The sequence below is a fragment of the Brachyistius frenatus genome, unplaced genomic scaffold, assembly GCF_029030835.1.
Source record: "Brachyistius frenatus isolate BFR_SWC_R1_liver_20210118 unplaced genomic scaffold, ASM2903083v1 Contig_163, whole genome shotgun sequence".
NCBI classification, from domain to species: domain Eukaryota; kingdom Metazoa; phylum Chordata; class Actinopteri; family Embiotocidae; genus Brachyistius; species Brachyistius frenatus.
The window spans coordinates 37,501-60,547 of record NW_027210762.1 but is presented as its reverse complement, the minus strand read 5'-3'; the positions used below and the strand labels follow the sequence as shown (position 1 = coordinate 60,547).

At 47.6% G+C, this 23,047-nt stretch overlaps 4 protein-coding genes across 6 annotated transcripts in view; 2 read left to right on the top strand and 2 right to left on the bottom strand.

Moving 5' to 3' along the window:
* Positions 1-1,389, bottom strand: part of LOC138631713 (tensin-3-like) — a 40,448-nt gene extending 39,059 nt beyond the window's left edge. Inside the window, exon 1 of the mRNA XM_069716848.1 lies at positions 1,323-1,389. The gene's annotated coding sequence lies outside the window, so the exon portion shown is untranslated. The remainder of the gene's footprint in view (positions 1-1,322) is intronic.
* Positions 1,390-3,155: 1,766 nt separating this feature from the next.
* On the top strand, positions 3,156-17,302 carry LOC138631712 (PH domain leucine-rich repeat-containing protein phosphatase 1-like). Its single transcript, XM_069716847.1, has 16 exons — positions 3,156-5,010; positions 7,394-7,590; positions 7,718-7,843; positions 8,198-8,346; positions 9,387-9,533; positions 10,224-10,451; positions 10,961-11,224; positions 11,308-11,403; positions 12,028-12,183; positions 12,281-12,481; positions 12,812-12,974; positions 13,467-13,597; positions 13,703-13,819; positions 14,055-14,249; positions 14,339-14,576; positions 14,927-17,302. Exons 1-16 carry the CDS (start codon positions 3,474-3,476, stop codon positions 16,049-16,051), a joined length of 5,070 nt encoding a protein of 1,689 aa, XP_069572948.1. The 5' UTR covers positions 3,156-3,473; the 3' UTR covers positions 16,052-17,302.
* A 361-nt stretch (positions 17,303-17,663) lies between these two features.
* On the bottom strand, positions 17,664-21,060 carry LOC138631717 (MARVEL domain-containing protein 3). Of its 2 annotated transcripts, none has more exons than XM_069716854.1 (4): positions 20,866-21,060; positions 20,205-20,442; positions 19,665-19,792; positions 17,664-19,054 (listed from the first exon to the last, which is right to left on the bottom strand). In XM_069716854.1, the coding sequence occupies exons 2-4, from the start codon at positions 20,435-20,437 to the stop codon at positions 18,387-18,389; spliced, it is 1,029 nt and encodes a 342-aa protein (XP_069572955.1). In that variant the 5' UTR covers positions 20,438-20,442; positions 20,866-21,060; the 3' UTR covers positions 17,664-18,386. The 2 variants fall into 2 exon arrangements, with proteins under 2 accessions (XP_069572955.1, XP_069572954.1); XM_069716853.1 differs by having other exon boundaries at positions 20,205-20,439.
* A 1,889-nt stretch (positions 21,061-22,949) lies between these two features.
* The window catches only part of cunh8orf82 (chromosome unknown C8orf82 homolog), a 1,968-nt gene continuing 1,870 nt past the window's right edge, over positions 22,950-23,047 (top strand). For both annotated transcript variants that reach the window (XM_069716856.1, XM_069716855.1), the window contains exon 1: positions 22,950-23,047. This exon is cut by the window's right edge and continues 69 nt beyond it. In XM_069716856.1, coding sequence (XP_069572957.1) covers positions 22,952-23,047 — 96 coding nt within the window. In that variant the 5' untranslated portion in view covers positions 22,950-22,951.

Sequence of the window (23,047 nt, the reverse complement as noted above, 5' to 3'; positions counted from 1 at the left end):
TTGACTAAATATTGACACCCAAACTATACTAGACACGCAAAATTACCACAAAATACACGCAAAACAACTAAAAAGAGACCAAAAAAAAGAACAAATCACAAATCTCTGTTCTCGACTTGTTTTCATACATAGGTGTAAAAAAACGGGTCTTTCAGCCTCCAACACTTGTCTCCGTTGTTTGAGCGAGTCTTCGCCGAAACGTTTGACAAACAATCTTAATGAGCGGCTGCTCTCCAATTATGTATTTTTGGGCGTTTTTTGTTTTTTCTTTCCGACGTTTTTCGGCTGCTGCTGCGATCTAAATCTGTTCAGCGTTCTCCGCCTGAAAGAACCAAAACAAACGGAAGTGTGCGACTTAACCACACACACACACACACACACACACACACACACACACACACACACACACACACACACACACACACACACACACACACACACACACACACACACACACACACACACACACACACACACGCCACTCAGCAAAAGTCCTCGAGGCCTAAACTGGCCGCATCTAATTATAGCCTCTTTTCCACTATTTTAGAAGAAAGGCATTCCAAAATGGATTAAACATCTTTATTTCTTTCTTTCTTTCATTTCCTTACAAGTTGAAAAACACCCTCCCTTCTTTCAAGCTGACGGATCAGTTTGATATTGAAAGTGTTAAAAAAATACCAGAAGTGAAATTGACATCTGTGACAGTCTGTCGTCTCCATTCTGCTCCTCCTTTATTCTCCTTTTCTTTTCTTTTTTTTTATTAGAGCATTAAACTAATCTCCCTTCAGTCCAACTGATCCCCCACAAAGATTTCCTGCTAAGTTATACAAGCTTGTTGTGTTTTTGTTTTTCTTCATAAATACATTGAATAAAAACCCTCCAGCATGATCAAAGTCATGTCACTTCATTCAGAGGAATTTCCCTTCATTTGCATTGGTAATAAGTGTAATTATCCCTCCCCACCTCCCCCTCACCTCCCCCCCACCTCCAACACCCCTCTGGCAGGGTTCTTCACTTGTCCTGAGACAAGCAGGCTTTTAAGACGTTAATACAAGATTAAATGTCCTCTAAATCCCAGTTGAAACACGTGTCCGGGGCTTCAGTGTTTTAATGTGTCACTGGGCTAATCTCAGCCCCCCCACCACCCCCTACTCCCCTCCCCTCCTGAGGTTTACCATCCATCAACATGCTCCTGCTGAAGTGTGATGGGTTCTTGGGACCACCATCGGTGGCAGCATTAACATTCAGGGAAGCTTCAAGCTGCTTCACATTCATTCAAACTTTTTTACATACGATAGAGAGGAAATTAAAAAAAGTCTTACCTCGGCCTCGGCTGCAGTGAAGAGGAAGAAGTCAGAGCAGTGTGAAAGCCAGATGAGTGAAAGTCTGCGTGTGACTGAAGAAAAAAAAAAAAACGAGGTGGAGACTTGACATGAGGTGGGAGGAAGAGGAGGAGGAGGAGGAGAAAGAGCATGATAAACTGTACTGTTACAGCGCTGCTTGCACTTTGCCCTCTTTTGGTCTGCAGTGTGAATAAATCCCACAGCGCCTCTTTCACAAACACAGACACAGTCGCCAATTGGGATCGTGAGCTGATTACACGGTGATCTTTAAACTTATCTGTGCTCTGCTGTGATTTAATTTAAAAAAAATCGACTGCAGTTTGTACCAACAAAAGACACAAAAACTGCTGTTTTTACCTCAAAAACAAATGCACTTAATCCCACTTTATATACAGTATTATTTATTATCTTATTGTGCAAACTGAGGTAAAACTTTAAAGTAATTATACTACTACTTTTTAAATTTGTATGCTATATGTTTAATTTAAAAAAAAGATTATAGATCATTTCAGAATTATAGATTCAACTACACGACCCACCATGAGATTAAAGTGCTAATAATATAATTGGATTCTTCTGCTGTTTTAAATAACATTTTGTACATTTGACTTTTGGCCTAGTTGTAATGGTGCATTTGGTTCAATCAATCAAACTTTATTTAAATAGCATCTTGCTGTCAGGAATAAAATAAATACACAGGGTGTTTAATTATGGATTGGGAGAGTAATAATACACATCAAGTAAAATATCAAAAATCCAGTAAGGTCACTTGTTAAATGTAAATAAAATATATAATTGACAATGATAGATGAAAAACAAGAAGATTTATTAAAACATACTTCAGAAAAATACAATAATAAAACAATAAAATTCAAGTAAATAATTTAAAAAAATAGCTAACGAGTGAGATAAAATCAAAACAGTCAAAATTATATATAAATTTTTTAAAATCCTAATACACAATACAAACTGAGTATCTTTCAGTAAAAAAAATAAATGTTCTATCAAAAAATAAACTTCCCTTTTCAGGATTTATTGGTCGCCGGTGTGACACAGTCTTTATACCACTAGGTGGCGCCATAAGATGAGTTACACGTCATTCTGTGTTCACTGTACTGTACGAAATGTTTAAATAAATATCATAATTAGTTTAATTATATAAATTTGTGTATGAATTTCAGGTCATGAACTCGATCAACAACACATTTCTAGTGTGGAAACGTAACTTTATGAGACAGATAACTGAAGTGCTGTAACTGCAGTCTGTGTTGCCTTCATGGCTCATTTAAACTCGTGGAATCCACGTGCTTCTGTGGGCGAAGGGTCGTTAAATCGATGTTATCTTATCTGTCTTTTATTCTTTAAATAATATGAAGATAGATCACAACACTGCCCACCAAACTAAAAAAAGAGATCAAACTGATAATAAACAGTCCAAATCCCGAATATATTGAATTTATCAACACAGTCGTCTAAAACAAACAAACAGCAAACACTAATAATTGGAGATGTACAAACATTTTTGTTTTTGTTTTTGTTCCATAAAACTGACTTCACAGATTAATAATATTCAAATCAGCCTCGTTGTTGACGTTTGAAGATGTAACAGAGCTTTCCCCCTCATCTCTTCTTATGAAACAGACACTGGGGGAAACGATTCGGTACTTTCCCGGTTACTTTACGTAACGTTCAGGGGGCGCATTCGTTTGCCGGTTTATGAAAACAATTCCGAGCCTTGTGAAGGCACGTGAACGCGTCATAATTGATATCCAATGAGGCCCCGCCCTGTCCGCCGTGCTGCCGCTGACCGACACTCTTCTTCGGGCTGTACAGACGCAGAGAGTCGCGCCTTTCCTCCGCGTTTAGCTTCCATGGCGACCAGCTAAGGAAAAGGCGGGTTGGGTTGTTTTTTTTTTTTTCTTTTTTCTTTTTTCCCCCCCTCTCGCGTCGACCGAGCCGGTGAGCTCCCGCGAAGAGAGCTTCCCGGGCCGTCCGGTGAAATGGGGTGATGTCGGCGGGGACGACGACTCTTCGGACGAACTGCGCAGCGCCGTAGCATGCTAAGCTAACGCGGAGCTAACGGCTGCGGAGCTAACGCGGTTCGTGCTAACCAACCGGCGAGCTAACGGGATGGAAAGGGCGAAAGAAAACGGGTGCGGGGAGCTCTCGGTTCCTCCGACACCGCACGGGATACCGGACTTTGTCGGTGACGGCAGCGCCGCGAAACCGAGCGGAAAGAGACCCTCTATCGGGGAGGATGACGGCGCGGAGGCGAAGCTGTTCGGGAAGGGACCGGCCGCCACCTCCCTTCTCCAGATCGCGATCCGGAACGGGATCTACCAGAACCAGGTCGCCAACGCGATCGGCGGGGCGGCCAAGAATATGAACTCGCCCGCCGGGAAAACAGCCAACATTTACAGCCTGACATCGGTGAACAGCAGCGCCTCGGTGAACTCTCTGCTGAGCCGGAGGCGGCACCGACACAAGAGGAACCTGTCTCTGGGGGCTCCGCCGACCGCAGGCTCGCCCGGCGCGTCCGCCTCCGAGGCGGCCAGCCCCGCTCCCACCGCCTCTCCCCTGAGCACACTCAGCCTGGACAGGAAGACCTTCCTCCGGCAGAAGCAGTCGAAGCAGCTCCAGGCCTCCGATAAAACGTGGGTGAGATCGGACCCGAGGCGCGGCTGCGTTCACGTCCACGACTGGCTGACGCCCTCCTACCCGCGGCCGGTGCTGTGTACCGCGGACACCACCGCTAAAGAGGTCGCCGGTAAACTGGAGGGCTGCAAAGCCGGAGCTGTGGTGAAAATCAACTGCAAACCTGCTGCTCTGGTCGACCTGAATGATGCGTGTAAAGACAGGAACGGATATGCTGATGACATTCAAAGTGTGGAGGTCAAAACTCTGAAAGCAGAAGAAGATGGAGACACAAAACTGAGTTTCACGGACGCTAAATTACCTCCCGACTCGCTGCACGATGATCAGCCTGCCAGCAACTCTTCCTCCGAGGTCTACCTGAGCGACATCGGCGTGGACCTGAGCCTGAGTGTGGCCGACTGCTACGGAGTCTACTCGGGTTCGGATCTGGAGAGCAGCACCTGCGAGGACTTCAGCCCGGGTGGACCCAGGAGCACCGAGCACCGGGACTCCCTCAGCGACGGGCCGGGGTTGGGCACCGACTCCTCCGTGCTGAGCCCGGACTGTGACAGCGCCACGGAGGGACCCGGGTTCGAGAGCTCCTCCGACGAAGTGGAGCTCACCTCCTCCCCGACGCATTCGACCGGCAGCTCCGCCGCAGACGCCTCCAACCGGGCGGCGACGCCGGACGACGGCGCCGTCGACAACGCAGAGACCCCCGCATTAACCGACCCTCCCTCCAAAGTGTCCAGCAGCTCTCAGACTCGCCCGCTGACCAGCCAAGCGTCCGTCCCGGCTGACCCGGAGGACCCCGGGGGCGGCGGAGGATGGCCCGAGCCGCCCGTCAACGCCAGCCCGACCCCGGCCCTCTTCATCCAGCTGCACGGCGGAGCCGTGCGGCGCCTCGGGGACGACGAGAGGCCTCTGCAGATCCTCAACGAGTACCTCGCCAATCTGGGCTTCCAGGACGCGTGGAGGCTGCAGGAGGAGGGCATGAACCCAGAAATTGGCTGCCTGATACGCTTCTACTTTGGTGAGTGTTTTCGTGGAGAAAAGTTCAAATTCGATATTCGGTCAGAAAAACAAACAAACTTGTACTTATGTTTTCGTTTGTGTTTTTATGTTAAAAATGGATCCCAGGGTTTTATTCAGATATTTCGCTCCATCATTGTTCTCAGAGTACCGCGAGCTCCCGTCATTGTTTCGGTCGGTCGGGCTGTCAAAACCAGTTTTCAATTGTTCCCGCCGGCACAATGGCCCGTGTTGTTGCCTGTAAACCCACTCTGTGTGTGTGTGTGTGTGTGTGTGTGTGTGTGTGTGTGTGTGTGTGTGGGGAGACACATCTGGAGGTAACAGGTGTGCTCTTTTCAGCACAGCCAAAAAAAATCCAGAGGCATCATAGATGCTGTTCTTGTTCCACTCGGGTTTTTGTTGTTGTTGTTGTTAGTGATAATGATCCTGTTTTGCTGACAAGTAGGGGAGGGAAAAAACAGCCATGATCTCTTCCAGGATTAACACCACTGGATGTTGTTTTTTTGACCTTGTTTTTCTTTATTTTTGTGCACCGTTAGTGGGAGATAATGAACCCATTTAAAGTGTTTAAAGTCCTGAAACAACAATAAATAGACCGTAACACAACTTATTACCAACCTGGAGAAGGACAACCCCCTCCCCCCCATCCCTCCCTCTTCCCCCCCCTCCCCACACATACAGAGAAAGAAAGAACAAAGCATGAAGTAAGAGTTATTCACCCCCCCTCTCCCGAAAGCAGGAAGGGCCCCTTCCAGATACTTGCAGACACACATCCAGCTGTGAAACCAGCAGTGAGAGTTGTGTGTGTGTGTGTGTGTGTGTGTGTGTGTGTGTGTGTGTGTGTGTGTGTGTGTGTGTGTGTGTGTGTGTGTGTGTGTGTGTGCTGACAGTAAGAGAACAGTGACCTTCGTGGAGAACTCAGATTTCACCTCCTCAGTGTTTGGGATCTCTCTGAGACGGTCGCAGCAGCTGCAGCTGCAGCAGCTCCTCTGCAGCCTGAAACCGCAGCAGCAGCCCAGAGGTCGCTGCGTTCCTCCGCAAGGTCGAAGCTCGTCCCATACTTGCGGACAACAAAAGTTTCAAAAGCTGCTGCTGAGAGCCATTGGATGAGATGTGTGATGCATTCAGGGACAGTTGTAGCGCGTGCAGGGCGTGGTCCCTCCTCTCCCCCCCTCCACCCCCGCCGGCTGCCTGATGAGAGACAGGATGTTCCCCATTCACAGAAATACATGGAAGGAAAGGGCATGTATGTATGTGTGTGTGTGTTAACACCACCCAGGGAAGGGTGGATGCACACAACACACATTCCACCTTATTGTTTAGTGTAAAACACAGTGTGTGTGTGTGTGTGTGTGTGTGTGTGTGTGTGTGTGTGTCTCAAAATGTTTTAAAAACAACAAAAACAAGTTTGGCCAGAAACAGATTGAATTTAAAAAATGCCAAATATTTAGTGTTTCCACTTTCGACCGGGCGACTTTTTACTGCTTTTCTTGGTCGGTTACAAAAGTAAGAAGCAAAACAAACATTTAATCTTTTAAGTAAATATTTTTTTGACATTTTATAGAAAAACTGATGAATTGATTTATCAGCAGACTGCGTGATTCATGTAAATTCTAGTCAGACACCATACGAATATTGTAATTAATATTATATTCAGGAAATCGTGTAGCTTTTTAAATCCTTTTCGTCTTTTCCTGACTTCCGAGAGAAAATCCAGATTTTTATTGTAGATTCTGGTTAAAAATCAGTAAAGTCAGATTCAACAAACCACCAAAAGTCTGAATGTCAGTTTGCTGAAAAGGTTTGTGTTTGAGTTTTGATGACTTTTTTTTACTTTGAGAAATACAAAACCTGATTTTCTGTAAAATTAAAAAAAACGTTTTTTTTTTTTGTTTTTTTTTAAATAACACAAAGGAAACTTAAAACTGATTTTGAACTGGACTCTGTGCTGCGGTCGGTAAATCGCTCGGCGACGTGTGAAACGTCTTCTGGACGAGGCAGCGGGAGAATCGAGGGGTTGTAAGACGTTACGTAACAAGCTAATCTGATTTCAGACTCTTCATGTGTGCCTCGCCTTGTTCCTGGGTGTGTGTGTGTGTGTGTGTGTGTGTGTGTGTGTGTGTGTGTGTGTGTGTGTGTGTGTGTGTGTGTGTGTGTGCTCATCACTCCTGAGCGGCTGCTCTCTCCGGCCGCCCGCCGGCTGATTTAACTACCGTTCCCTTACGTAACCACCCGGCTCTGTTCTGTCTGGAGGAGAAAACCGGTTCACAAAAAAAAAATCCCCACACAACCGAGCTAAAACAAATACACCTCCGTCTCTGTTTCACTCTCGTGTGTGTTTGTTTTCCCTCCCCCTCCCCCTCCCCCCACCACCACCCGTGCAGGTAAGCCCCGCAGCGTGGGCGGCTCGGAGCGCGTGCAGCTCTCCGGCGTGTTCAACGTGCGGAAGGGGAAGCTGGCGCTGCCGGTGAACCGCTGGTCCAGGCGGCAGGTGACGCTGAGCGGGACCTGCCTCATCGTCTCCTCCGTCAAATACGCCCACACCGGCAAGATGCACATCCTGCCACTCATCGGAGGAAAGGTACGAATACAAAAAAAACAAAAAAACGGGTCGTTCTCTTTTTTTAAATTTGGGCTTTAGGACAGGATTCGTGCCGGACGGGCGTTTTTCAAAATAAAAGCACACTAACCGGTGCTCCCGGCTGCAGGTGGAGGAGGTGAGGAGGCACAGCCACTGCCTGGCCTTCAGCTCCGCCGGCCCCCAGAGTCAGACCTACTACGTCAGCTACGACTCGTACACGGAGCACCTGCGCTGGCACCGGACCGCCTCCAAGGTACTCGTTAGCTTCAATCTGGTTTGTCAGGTTTTATTTTTCTTAATCCTTCTTTTTCCTCGTCTGCTTTGAGGGTTTAAATCACAAGTTGGTTTCTGGTACTTTTGTGTTTTTAAACTCTTTTCCGCTGAAGTAAAACTTTAAAGTTTCCAGCTCGTTACAGAAAGAGAAAATGTGGATTTTGTCCTCTATGACTTGATGTTTCTGCTGCTTCAGGCCATTTGAATTTCAGATTCAGATTTCAGGCACAAAAACAGCTTTAATTTCACCATTTAAATGCAAATAGTCTCTAAAAAGAAGTCGATATGGATCCCGATGTTTGTTTTAAAATCATCGTTGTCATGTCCGTCTCAGATCGCCTCCCAGAGGGTGAACTCGGTCGACCTGTCCTGCTGCAGCCTGGAGGAACTGCCTGCTCAGCTGTTTTACAGCCAGGACCTGACACACCTCAACCTCAAAAACAACTTCCTGTCCCCGCACAAAGGCGTTCCAGCACTCACCAGGTGAGCTCCTGTCATCCTACATACACACACACACACACACACACACACACACACACACACACACACACACACACACACACACACACACACGTCCCATCGGTGGATTTTTACTGTCTCGTGCTCTAAAGAGGAAGCGGCTTTATAAAATTACAGATGACGTGTGTGTGTGTGTGTGTGTGTGTGTGTGTGTGTGTGTGTGTGTGTGTGTGTGTGTGTGTGTGTGTGTGTGTGTGTGTGCCGATGACAGATTTGACGTGACATCTTTCAGGAATCTCATCCCCGTGTTTCTTTCTATTCTTTCATCTTTCCGCTCCCTTGAGAAAAGCTGACATTTATCCGACCGAAAAAAAAAAGAAAAAAAATCCGGAGTCTTCAGAGTCGGTTAAATTTATAAAAACGCCTCCCGTCGGAGGACGAGACGACGAGCCGTCAAAGTTAGCAGGTCTTAAAGTCTTAAAAAGCTCTGAGTCAGTTCACTGAAAGGTTAGAGGAGGTATTAAAAGAAAAAGAAGCTTTAGCTATGATTTAAACATGAGTTATGATTGAAAGATATCTGTGAAATTCTCTCCTCCGATATTTACTCTGCTGGTTTTTGAGGTGACGGTGAAGGACGACGGTTTCTACGTCGTGGAAGTTTAAACTTAACTCGTCTACATGCGCCATTGTTCTCCGACATAAACACATGTTGGGGAGGAATGTGGTTTCTTCCCTCCTTGACGTTTGTCCGGTTCTGGACCTCTTTTTCACCCCCCAACCTCTCCTTGACCTGAGAACGCTCCTCTCCTCTCCTCTCCTCTCCTCTCCTCTCCTCTCCTCTCCTCTCCTCTCCTCTCCTCTCCTCTCCTCTCCTCTCCTCTCCTCTCCTCTCCTCCTCCACAGATTTCCCGTGTTGCGTAACCAAAACAAAAGTTTCTCTGCAGTCTTTTGTGTTTGTCGGAGGAAACTTCTGATTACAGCAGAGATGAATGTGTTTGTGCCTCTTTGTCTCCCCCCGTCCTCCTCCTCCCTCCCTCCCCCCTCCTCCCTCTGCTCCTCTTCAGGTTCTGTAAGCTGAGAAGTCTCAGCCTGTCCAATAACGCTCTGTGTGAGTTCCCTCTGGCGCTGTGCGACATCGCCTCTCTCACCGAGCTCAACCTCTCCGGGAACCGCCTCTCGTCTCTGCCCGCCGACGTCGGAACGATGAACAAGTAAGTGAGACGACGATGATGATGATGATGATGAAGAGCGTCTCCTCGTGCGGCCGCATCGCTGCGGATGAAATCCTTCCTCTCTGGCTGCGCACCAGACTTCTGGTCCTGAACGCTGCAGAGGGTTTTTTGTGCAAGTGGTCGTAGTGCCGAGTCATGCTGACGCGGGGAAACGCTCGGGTCAAAACGCTCCGTCACCGTTTCCACTCGTCTGAAAGCTTTTCATCCTCCGTCATAAGGTTGTTAATAAGAATCATAAAAACTCCCTTTTAAAAAAATAAATAAAGTACTTTTAAACCGAAGATATTTTTCCACACAAAGAACTGTAAACAGTTTCAGTTCACAGCCTCGAGCAGGAAGACACATGAACCCACAACCTCAGTGTGTCTTTTGGTCTCAGTTCATCACGTGCACATTTAATATCTCAATAGATCACCCAAAATTATTAAAACTTTACGATTCTCAATACCAAATAAAAATCAATCAAATTTAAAAATCTTTGTACCAGATTTAGCAACGAGCTCATTTCCATCTGCGGCCTAAAAACGATATGAAAATATTACAGAGATATATCCAAACTTACAAAGTTGTCAGATGATAAAAGGGTTTGAATCCTTTTTTTTTTTTTTTTTTTACATCACGGGAGAAGATGTGTAAATCTGTCGTTGACCTTCCTCTCCTTCGTCGCAGCCTGCAGACGCTCCTCCTGGACGGGAACCTCCTGGCCCGGCTGCCGGTGAAGCTGGGCTCCCTGGAGGGCCTCACCTACCTGGGCTTGTCCTTCAACTGCTTCAGCTGCGTGCCGCCCGTCCTGGAGAAGCTGCGAGGCGTGGAGAGACTCTGCCTGGCGGGGAACCAGCTCTCCGTCCTGGACGTCGCCGGCCTGCAGTGGCTGCCGGCGCGATACGTCGATCTCAGGTGAGAATCGTCTTTTCAGATATTTTTATCGAAGCAACTTTTCCCCCCCGAGATGCTGCAGGAGGAAGATTCTCTGCACGCTTTCTTTTTTTTCTTCTTTTTTTGCTTCCAGTGGACCAGTTTAGACTTTTTTCTGTCTTTCAATGGTCCCGACACACTTCACAGACAAAGAAAACAACATAACATACAAATATCAAGGAATAATTAGACGACGAGAGAGTAAACAGACACAGAGGAGGTAAACAACTCGAGTAACTACGCGAAGTGATTTATCACCTCGGCTCCTTTTTTTTATAGATCTCATTTGTAAAAAAGAAAGAAGGAGGAAAATCTTTTACTGTTTTTTAGATATTCTAAACTGAACATTTACTTTTTTTTTTTAATCACATTAATTGATAATAAAAACAATCTTCTTTTTTTTTTTTTTTGCACGTCCTCTTTAACACGCTCACATTTCCGCGTCCTGACCGACAGACCGTACGTCTCTTTTCCTTTTTCTGTCCTACCAGGCTGAACCGGCTTCAGAGGGTGACGGCGGCGGGGGCGGAGCCGCTGGTCCACATCGTCCAGCTGGACCTGAGGGACGCCGGTCTCCGGGAGCTGGACGTCCGCTCCCTCTTCAAGCTGGAGCTCCTGCGCTGCGACAGGAACGTTCTGTCCCTCCTCCGGGTCGCCGGCCACGCCCTCAAGAGCCTGCACGCCGCCCACAACGAGCTGAAGCTGCTGGAGGTGCAGCCGGCGCCGGAGAGTCTCACCGTCCTGGATCTGTCCTGGTATGATCACTTCGCTGTCCTAGTTACGGCGTAGGAGAACGGAGCGCTCCGAGCTGACTCTCTGTTTGTTCGTTGTCTCAAAGGAACAAACTGGCCGGCGTCCCCGACTGGGTGTTGGAGAGCAGCCGGCTGGAGGAGCTGGACATCAACCACAACTGTGTCACCGAGCTGCCGCTACGGTGAGCAACACACACACACACACACACACACAATTTATTTGACTCTATTCAAACTCTAAAGTTTCACACACACCTGCATGTGAGGCGTTCAGGGGTTCCCTGTAATTTACAAAAAAACGTGGTCAGCGCACATGCCTGATGAAAAGTGTGTGTGTGTGTGTGTGTGTGTGTGTGTGTGTGTGTGTGTGTGTGTGTGTGTGTGTGTGTGTGTGTGTGTGTGTGTGTGTGTGTGTGTGTCCAGCTGCAGGCTGCATGAAGCACGAAATGTAATTAAATTACCGCGAACCAGATTTGAGGATGTCTTAAACTGCACCGTAACTTTCATCTTATTTTTGTTTTTTTACTTTCTTAATGTTTTAATCACCGTTTTTAATTGTTTTTAAACATCCTTTTTCTTTTGCCTGATGTTTTGATGCTTTTAATGGTTTTACGTGAAGCACTTTGTTGAATTGTGCTCTACAAATCTCGAGGTTAAGAACTTTTTCTCTCTCCGGTCGTCCGTGATTTTAAAATCCAGCACGAGGTCAAATTTACTGAACCTCGGCGTTGAAGCCGAGGGGCGTCCGGGTCCTCGGCGGCCCCGTCGGGGTGAAGCGGAGTTCACAGTGTTTGTTTTCGTGGCAGGCTGCTGTCCAGCGGGAGCCTGAGGAAGCTGCTGGCGGGCTGGAACGACGTGTCCCGGCTGGCCGAGCGGCTGGAGAGGTCGCAGCTGGAAGTCCTGGACCTCCAACACAACCACCTGCAGGAGCTCCCGCACAACCTCTTCATCAAAGCTCAGAGGTGCACACATGACGCCGTGCTTTTTCTTCTGTCTTGACATCTTTCCCACCATTAAGTACTAAGCTTGCGCCCTCTGCTGGTGACTCCCCGCCAACAGCTTACGCTACCTGAACGTGTCGGCCAACAAGCTGGAGAACCTGCCGGCGGCCAGCCCGTCGGAGGACGCCGTCAGCGGCCTGGAGGAGCTCTACGTCACCAACAACGGGCTGACGGACCGCTGCATCCCGCTGCTGACGGGACACGGGCGCCTGAAGGTGCTTCACCTCGCCTACAACCAGCTGCAGACCTTCACAGCCAGGTGAGACGCCGCTGAGACACGTCCTGCTGTTCATCGCCTCCCCTTTTACAACAGAGCATCAGACTTCTGATTTAAATGAGTTCAAAGACAGGAAAGTGTCGGTTTCAACTGGAATCACAGAGGAGCAGTTGTATTGTGTGTGAATATTTGTCCATACTCGCATATAGTCAGTCTCCCCTTCTGCTCCTTGACCTTTGACCCCCAAAATATAATCGCTTCATCCTTGAGTCCGAGTGAACGTTTGTGCCAAATTTGAAGAAGGTCCCTCCAGGTGTTCCTGAGATATCATGTTCACAAGAAAAGGTAAAGCTGAATCTCCTCCTCCTGCAGTAAACTGGCCCGTCTGGACCAGCTGGAGGAGTTGGACCTGAGCGGTAACCGGCTGCGATCGGTTCCGACCACCGTTCTGAACTGCCAGCGGCTGCACACGCTGTCGGCTCACTCCAACTGTATCACGGCGCTGCCAGAGGTGCTGCAGCTGCCCGAGATCAAGGTGAGTCAGCGTTTATCTGGAGACACACACACACACACACACACACACACACACACACACACACACACACACACACAAACACACACACACACACACACACACACAAAAACACACACACACAGTCACTCTTTGGCCAAATCACAAAATCCTTTAGTAATCTCCCAGCGACTCTCTAATCTCTTCTCAACCCAAAGTGTGTGTGTGTGTGTGTGTGTGTGTGTGTGTGTGTGTGTGTGTGTGTGTGTGTGTGTGTGTGTGTGTGTGTGTGTGTGTGTGTGTGTGTGTGTGTGTCTCAAATGGATTATTGTGATTTCTTCCTCGTTGGTTGAGGAAAGTGTACCGAACTTTACCATTTAAAAAAAATGTGTTTACATGACTCTAATTATTTTTCCATTATCGTTTACATTAATCTGAATTTTGTGTGAAATGAGTATTTTTATGTCCTTAGTTGTGATTTTTTTTTGGTGTTAAATAGTTGTTTTTATTTTTCAGTGCGTTGATCTGAGCTGCAACGAGCTGACCGAGGTGTCGCTGCCGGAGTCGCTTCCTCCGAAGCTGCAGGAGCTCGACCTCACAGGAAACCCTCGACTCAACCTGGACCACAAGAGCCTGGAGCTCCTGAAGTACGCACATCCAGCCCGGACAACAACAACACGGGAAAACCTTCTCCAAAAAAATAAATAAAAAAAGCCGTCTGATCTTTTTTTGTTGTTTTTTTTCCTCTGCAGCAACATCCGATGTTTCCGGGTTGATCCGTGTCCGTCGGCTCCGTCGGTCAGCGAGAGTCACAGAGCTCCGGCGGTTTGGAGTCACGGATACACCGAAGCCTCCGGAGTCAAAAACAAGTCAGTTTACAAACAAACAAACAAAGATTCAGTCGTTACACCGTTGAAATAAAGTAATATGTTTATTTTAGTTTTTTATCCTAAACTGCTGAAAACTCAAATATTCAGATTTAATCTTTACAACGTTTTTCTAAGCGTTGGATTTAAAACCGGTTTCAGACACGTAGATTAAATCCTCCTCTTCCTCCTCTTCTTCCTCTTTCTCCTTCTTCTCCTCCTCCTCCTCCTCCGTCAGGCTGTGCGTAGCCGCTCTGGCTCTGGACGGGTTCTGCGGCGTCCGTGAAGCTCTCTACGGGGTTTTCGACGGCGACCGTAACGTGGAGGTGCCGTACCTGCTGCAATGCACCATGGGAGACGTGCTGGCGGAGGAGCTGCACCGCGGCCAGCGGACGGAGGACTACATGACCAACACCTTCCTCACCATGCAGAGGTAAACGGGCGCACGGCGAGCCCCCGGGGTCTCCGCGGCAACCGGCGCACACTCTCCTCCTGAACGCCCCTGTTGTTTCCCTCCGGCAGGAAGCTGGGCACCGCGGGTCAGAGGATGGGCGGCTCGGCGGCGCTCTGCCACATCAGACACGACCCGGTGGCGCCCGGCGAGCACGGCGGCTGCTTCACGCTGAAGGCCGCCAACGTGGGCCGGTGCCAGGCCGTGCTGTGCCGGGACGGGAAGGCCGTGCAGCTGTCCGCCGTCCACACCGTGAAGGAGGAGCCGGAGTACCAGAGGGTCCGACGGCACAACGCCGTCATCACCGAGGTAACGGAAAAGTGCCGAGTCGTGTTTCAACCGCGTAGAAAAAATGATTTAATTGGATTCGAGCTGTTTCCAGACATTTTATAGAATCAACAATTACATGATTCATTAATTGGTTCGTCTATGAAATACATTTGTAACTTTACGTTACAGTTAAAAAAATAATAATCTGAAATTATATAAAACAGCAGAAAAAAAACTCCAAAACTTTACATTTGAGAATCTGGAAGCAGCTGATGTTTCTGAAAATTAAATAACAAAGAATTATTGATTGTTTAAATTAATTTCCTGTCTGTTGACTTGGTTTAAGTCCAACAGATTAATTGATCACGTCGTGTTCTTCCGGTCTGCAGGACAACAAAGTCAGCGGCGTGACCGACTCCACCCGCATCATGGGCTTCTCCTTCCTCTGCCCGTCCGTGACGCCCCGCCCCCACGTCTCCACGGTGACGCTCACCCCGCAGGACGAGTTCTTCCTCCTGGGCAGCCGGGGACTGTGGGACACGCTGTCCCCCGGCGAGGCGGTGGAGGCGGTGAGGAACGTGCCGGACGCTCTCGCCGCCGCCAAGAAGCTGGTGACGCTGGCGCAGAGCTACGGCTGCTCCGACAGCCTGAGCGCCGTCGTGGTGCAGCTCAGCATCACCGAGGACTGCTGCTGCTTCTGCGAGCCGCCGCCGCCGCCGCCCAGCCCCGGGCCGGGCCCCCACCACGGCGCCGGCGCCGCCGCCCATCCCTACGACGGAGGAATCCCGCTGCCGCCGTCGTCGGGGACGGCGAGCGAGCTGAGCAGCGAGTTCAGCACGTCGGAGATGAGCAGCGAGGTCGGATCCACGGCGTCCTCGGAGGAGCCGGCGCCGCACGCCGAGCCGCCGGCCTCCCAGCCCAACGCCGCGGGGCGGGCCGGCGCTCGGAGGCCCGCCTGCGGGAGAGGAAGCTTCCGCAGGCAGTTCTCCGGAGCGCTGTCGGACAACGGGCTGGACAGCGAGGACGAGGAGCCGATCGCCGGCGTCTTCTCCAACGGCAGCCGCGTGGAGGTGGAGGCCGACGTCCACTGCCGGCGCCGCCACGACTGCGCTCACGCTCCGAGCAGCACCAGCAGCCCCCCCGCCGCCGCCGCCACGCCGCGTCACGAGCCTCCGCCGCCGGCCTCCGCCTCCCCCGTCCCCCCCGCCTCCCCCTGCCTCGGCGGGGAGGTCCGGTCGGGGACTCTGGGCCGGCGGTCCCGGGCCAACGGCTCCGTCGCCTGCCAGGGACGCAACCAGGACCTGATCGAGGAGGCGGCCGACGCCCCCGTCAGGCGGCCGGGCGGCTACTTCAACGCGCCGGCCCAGCCGGACCCCGACGACCAGCTCATCATCCCCCCGGAGCTGGAGGAGGAGGTGCGTCAGATCATCCAGCAGCAGGAGCAGCTGCAGACTCTCAGCCAGCCGGCTCACAGCTTCCAGAAACCCGCCGACTACTTCGTCACGCCGCTCTGACGCCCGCCGAGAAGAAGAACCTGAAACCTCAGAGCGTCCGGAAGCCGCTCCGCCGCCTCACTCTCTTTTTATTACGGCTTTTTGTTACTCACTTTAATTTTTCTACTGTAAAACTCGACTCCCCGACTTTCCTGAAACGCAATGCAAATTTTTGATAACACTTCACGTCGATGAAATCGTCCCGCGGTCGTTTTATTTTTTATTTTTTTTTACATCTTTTCATCCGAAGACGCTTTTTCTTTTCTTTTTTTATCGGAGATGCGTTCGCTGTCAGTCGGTACTTCGGCCGCTCTGCTGCTCTGTGGCCGACGGCCTTCCAGCTGCTGGAGTTAGTGAGACTGTTTAACTAACTCTTAGGAGTTTAATAGCTTCCCGGTGACCGAGTCACCGAGGCGCACTAATGTTCTCTGAGAGAAAAAGACGATTATTCCCCGACGCACGGCCGACGTTTCCGGGTTCTCGGGTTTTCGGTGCTGCGGTTTATTTACCGGCTTCGATGAATGTTCTCACAATAGTTGTTACTGACTTCTTCCCAGCAAACCCGCACAACAGAGCTACTTTTGCTATATAATAAATTAAAAGTTTTCAGAGAACCGCTGGCGTGTGCTGACTTCTTGAGGAGGTTTTATATGTTGAGATATCTGCTTCTGAAAATTACTGTGGAGATAAACGAAAAAACTAATAATCCCTAAAAACCTGCCAGAGGAAGAAGCCACTTCGTTTTGGGGCAAATCCACTAATTATTTTTCTCCTTTAATAACATTGAGAAATTTTGAATTCAGCCGACTAAAATGCAGTACGTCTTAAAATCCTGCAGAGGGCAGTAAAGTGTAATTGTGACAAAACACGGGCCATTCCAGGAAACAGGAGGACTTCAGGACTGGCAGCAGTTAATCCACATGAATTTCCTCAAATTTAAAAGCAACAGACAGTTGCTATGGAAACTCAATGTGGAGAACCTGAACCGTTACATCACCACAATTATTAAAGTGGATTTCGTTGAGATATTTTATACACCGAGTTTAATCTAGGGCTGAAAATAATCATTTTCTTGATCTTTTTCTGTCAGTTATTTTCTAAATGAGTGAAAAGTGATTAATTAATAATTCAGGCTTTTTCACTAAAAACTCGCATATTGCTCTATTATTATATTTAAATCAAAATGCCATACAAATAATAATAATCACCATGTGCTGGTAAAACAAAGCTCACTGACTTCGGTTTTGTATTAAATGAATTTTTTCACCTAAATTGCATAAAGTTTGTTTCGTCTGACTTTAAAGATCTTAAAAAAAAAATATGTTTTTAACATTTAAGAACCGCACGACGACAACAACAACGAGCAGCAGCAGCAGTTGTTGTCGTGCAGCAGTTGTGTTGTGGTGGTGTGTGTGTGTGTGTGTGGTCTATTGTGTATGTGTGTGTGTGGTCTATTGTGTGACAGCAGTGATGTCAGAGTTGGCAGGAAGCCCCCTGGAGGGGACAGAGGGACACCAACAGCAGGACGGGACCTCTTTTACAGAGTCGTATGTCGCCCCCTGCTGGCCTGTGGTTTATCAATTATAATAATAAAAACAGGCTTTTAAAATGAAATCGCACTGTAGGTTTAATTTGAGAAGATAAAAATGCTGCATTATGATATAAATTCTGTTTTTAAAATATTCCAGTACACTCAGTAAAAACTTTTTTTTTTTAAATCACGTTTAATATGAAAAAAGAAATCTGTGAGGCGACACGGGAAGACAAAGAGATAAAACTAAAATTTAAACCATTTAAAAACAGTCAAAGTAAATGATGAACGATGGCGATGAGTTTAGCTCGCAGCCACGTGGTACCCTGAGCTGTCCGTCAAACTATAGGCAGCCGTCATCATCATCATCATCATCATCATCAGACATGATTCTGCAAAAAAAAAAACGTAGACATAATTTTCATGGAACGAAGTCACGGAGCTGCTTTGACTTTTCCTCTGATTCAGAGAGGTTTGAAGCTGCTTCCAGATGTGTGATTCCAGATGTGATTCCAGATGTGATTCCAGACGTGTGATTCCAGATGTGTGATTCCAGATGTGTGACTCCAGATGTGGCTCTTCACAGTTAAAGTGTTTTCAATCATTCAAAAAAAAATATTGCAGGAATATGTCACAGCCAAATCAGACGACATCATTTGAACTTTCATCTGTTGATGCACAGAGTGAAGTGGGCGTCCGGTCGTTCGTCTCTGAGCTGCATGTTTTAACAAAGTAACGAAAAAAATAAAAAATAAAATAAAATCCCACGTTGGCGTCGGAGTAAAAATGTCCCTTCGTGGTAAACGCAGTATTCGTCCACCTTCCTCACACCGAGGTGGTGGCGGCCCTCAGCGGCGCCCTCTGTGGCGGCTCCCGGTCCCGCGGCTCCGGGTCCCGCCGCCCGTCGTCCTCCCGCCTCTTCCTCTCCCGCAGGTGGCGCCTCACCCTCCGCACGGTCTGCACGGTGAGCGCCGCGCCGACGGCGTACAGGATGGCGGTGATGAGCCCGAACAGGGCGACGCCGGCGTCCGCCCCGCTCACGTCGCAGCTCATCCAGGTGTAGCCGTTGCGGGCGTAGATCCTCTCCCGCCGCTGGCACACGTCCGTGGCGTTGACCCCGATGACGAAGTGCAGGTAGAGGCCGACGGCCGCCACGTACGCCGCCGCGCCCGCCGCCTGGAACGCCAGCGCGCCCACCAGCAGCTTGCGCGACAGCAGGTGCGCCGGCTTGTTGGCGGCGACCACGAACAGCAGCGAGAGCACGCCGAAGGTCAGGCTGAAGGGCAGGCCGCCGTAGACGCCCGGCGCCCTCATCTGGCTGTACTTCATGTCCAGGTCGCGCGCCTCCTGCAGCTCGACGCCCTGCAGGTTGAAGTTGGAGTCGATGCTGAAGCTGCCGGCCGCCGACGACAGGCCCGACGTCACCACCTGAGCCGCCACCAGGCAGATGAGCACCAGCGCGTTGGTGAGCACGGCGCAGATCAGCACGATGCCTGGAGGCCGGACGTCACCGTCAGTATCGATTCATATCAAATAAAAACAAGCAGGGACGATTCATTTCATCGTATTACAAATTTAAAAAGGGAAAAAAAATCAGCTAAATCACAGGTCCGGTTCGATTGGGAGGATTTCTTTGACGTGAGACCTGACAGCAGAATTTAAAAGGTCCTTAAATCTTTGTTAAGACTTTAACTTCACTTTAACACTTCTTTAAACTTGTTTTTATATTTGTTAGGTGGCAGCAGTGATTATTTTTCCAGCTGTTTTAGGGAATAGTCGTCTAATCTTTTAAAACGTCGTTCAAATATTAAAAATTAATGTTCGAATGTCAAAGAAATTTACATTTTAAGTCACATAAAACTGAAAAAAAAGCTAAATCTTCACTTTGAGAAATAAGTCAAAGTAAATGTTTGTCTTGTTTTTTTCTTGATAAATGAGAAGTAAATACACCCGAATTAGAAACCAGCTCCTGTGAGGAGTCATCAGGCTCCTCCCTCTGCAGACGGAGGCGTTACTAAACGTCGGAGAAACCGGTCGGTCCGGTTGTCACGAAACCGAAGTCCTCCCCCTGATCCACATACTTCCTCCGGGATCCCGACGTACCTCTCCTGGAGCAGATGTGTGTACATTTGGACTCCTGGTGCTCCACCCGAGGGGCCTCACCCCGGGGGGCCTCACCCCGGGGGTGTTTGGGAGGCTGGTCGGCGTAGTACGGAGGCCGAGAGGACGACCTGGAACACATGATATCATATTTATTATATTATATATAACTGGGAATCATTTACCTTTCATTCGTTTCTGTTTGGTTTCATTTCGAGCACAATATGACAGAAACAAAAAGAATGAATTTGTTTATCATAGACAAGTTTTTCCATTAAATTAAAATAGTGAATGATCTTAATTAAGTAAAAGTACATAAATTATAATAAAACAAAATCACGATAAGATCATTATTAAAATAATCTGAAGCGTCATTAAAGGATTAAGAGACAAAAAAAGATTTAAAAAATAATAATTTATCAGAATTATTTTTTTTTTTTCATTAAAAATTACTCCAAACGATTAAATGTTCAATTAATTATGTTTTTGCCTATTTAATAGTCAATTAATTGACTAATAGTTGCTGCAGTAAATTGAACGCACCTGTCTGAATACCGGTCATCGTGTGGCTGCCGGTGCTCTCCGTTCCTGTCCCGGTGCTCTCCGTTCCTGTCCCGGTGCTCTCCGTTCCTGTCCCGGTGCTCTCCATTCCTGTCCCGGTGCTCTCCATTCCTGTCCCGGTGGTCTCCGTTCCTGTCCCGGTGGTCTCCGTTCCTGTCCCGGTGCTCTCCGTTCCTGTCCCGGTGTCCCCGGTTTGAACGGGGCGGTTGGCTCATACCTGCTGACCGAAAATAACACAGAAACGACCTTTGAACGACATAAAATAAAAAACGGTCCCAGTTACTAAAAGAAGAAACGACATGTTTAATACGATGTAAATGTCTTTTACGGATATAATTCTTCTTCTTTTATTACGTGTTGACCGTTGACGCACGGACTTGGACCCGTGACGCATTTTACGTCAGAACGCCACAAAAACGTGAAGTAACTTAAACTACTTTATTCTCTCCAAAGAGCGTTTTATGATTAAAAAAGAAAAAAGAAAGCTGACTACGTGAGCCAAGAATAAACGTGTTGTAATGAAATGTCTGAACTTCCCGTCGAGCAGCTGGAGGAGCAGAGACTAAAACCAACAACACGACGCTTCAGTTCGGCTGATTGTTCTCAGATGAGCGAAAACAACGTAAATCAAACACCGACTTACTGAGAGGTCGATGGAAGCTGCTGGAAACACGATTATAACGTCATTACTGGGTCCTTTAACCGCTCTGCTGCTCGTCGTCGGCGTCCAGGTAGAAACAACTCCACCCTAGAGGAGGAGGAGGGAGGAGGAGGCGGAAGGAGAGAGGAGGAACCAGGCAGGTGAGCGGAGCAGCTGCAGCGTCGCGGGTTCGAGTCCAGCTCGTCTTCAATCGGCCGTCACTGACGGACTCTATTGTCCTTTGAACATGATCCTCTATCGAGCTCTAGACAGAACAAACGGACCATAATCAGAATTAATATGCGATTTTGGGGAATAAAGTTTGAGGTAGAAGATTTAAAACGTACTTTTTGTATTAGTGTTTTTTGTTGTTGTGGTATTTGACCTTTGATTTGGTGTTAGTATGAATACCTGTGTGGCTTCCACTTAGAGGGACTCACCTTATGACATCTAGCAATTTTGGTCACCTTTGAGTGGGAGGATTGGTGGTGCCGTGGTTAGTCTATCAGCCAAAAGGTTTGGTGTTCAAGTCCCCCTTTGTCATGACTTAAAATTTAAAAAAAATCATACTCTAGCACTTTTTGGACGACATGCTATATTATGGCTTTAGGTTAGTTTTTGAATTTATTTGTTTACAGTATATAAGAATCCATCGTTTTCTATGTGGATACACTAAAAATGTTTTAACAATAAAACATGTTGAAAAGAACCACAAACTGACAGAAACAATAACAGGCCGTGGTTAAAAAGACGTGCTAAAACCAGTATTAAATTAAATGAGATTTAACAATCTTTAATGTGATGGATGCAGGTTCTCTCATCTTTTAACGGTGTTAAAGACACAGTTACAAAAAAATAGTCCATTTAAATCTTAATTAAGTAAAAGTGCATAAGGAAAATGAGCCAAAGACTCGTTACCAGCTCGTCTTCAATCGGCCGCTTTGTGCTCCGTCAGGGACGAACTGACTGAGAATCCAAAGACGCTTCTGTTTGACACTGTTGACCTTTTAACTCGAGCTGTTATTCATGAGCGTGTCTTCTATCTCGCTGAGATTTACATGCAGCTCCCTGAACAGGAGCCTTGTTGCCACTCAGCAGTAAATCTGCTGTCTGCTTGCAATTAACTCAACACACACACAGTTTACAGCCCACATGTTGGCTGCTTTCCTTCTTTATGTCTCATTAATTCACATTTTCTGAGTCCCAGACTCCCTGAATACGTCTGTGGTGTAAAGTTAGAGCAGCAAAGATTGTTCATGTTTTGATGTGAGGATTAGATGGTTTTATTTGTTTTTATCAAATAGAAAACAGAATATATATATATATATTTTTTTGTATGGTTATATGATGTTTAATGGAAAGTCCGAGGTTTGGGTGTCTTGGTTTTTGCAAAACCTTTAACTGAAAAGTAGATATTGGAGGAGTAATTTAAAAAAAAAAAAACACTGTATACACAGCAAAAAAATAAAATAATACACTATACAGAAGAACAACTGTTGAATAAAAAAGTGCACTCTGTTATAAGCAATATTTTATACATCATTATGACTGAAAGAAATGTACGCTTCATTATAAAAAATACAACTGTGGATAAAACAAGTTTACACTCAGTTATTGCATGATTAATTTTTTGCATTTAAATAGGAAATCAATGGTTAATGGTTGATCTATTTTATCTAGAAGTTAATGATTAGCTTTATATTCTTGAAGACATTTTGATTATTATAATCTAAAAGCACAGAATAGTTTTAAATAAACAGACTTTGATCCTTTTAAAAACAAGAGAAATGCTTTTAAAGTTATTTTTTTAATACAAATCTGTTTCTTCTCATTTTTATCGCTGTGGTCAAATGTTTTGTTAAACTACATTAAGTTATCATTTTATATTAATTTAACTAATCTTTTCAGCGTTGTATAATGTTGTCCACCAGGGGGCAGCACGTAAAACATGACGACGTCGCTGCCACTCAAACACATCCGGGTGACTTGTCTTCGCTTGTAAACATCCAACGCGAGGACAGAAGCGGAGTGTTGTGACGTCCTCTAACAGAAAGACACCCTGCGGTTATCGTTCATCTCTCCCGCGGGCATGCTGCTCCTCCGGACCGCGGCTCTCCGCTGCAGAGCCCCGGCCGCCCCTCGCTGCCCGCCCGCCGGCTGCACCGCCTCCAGAACCGCCGCCTCG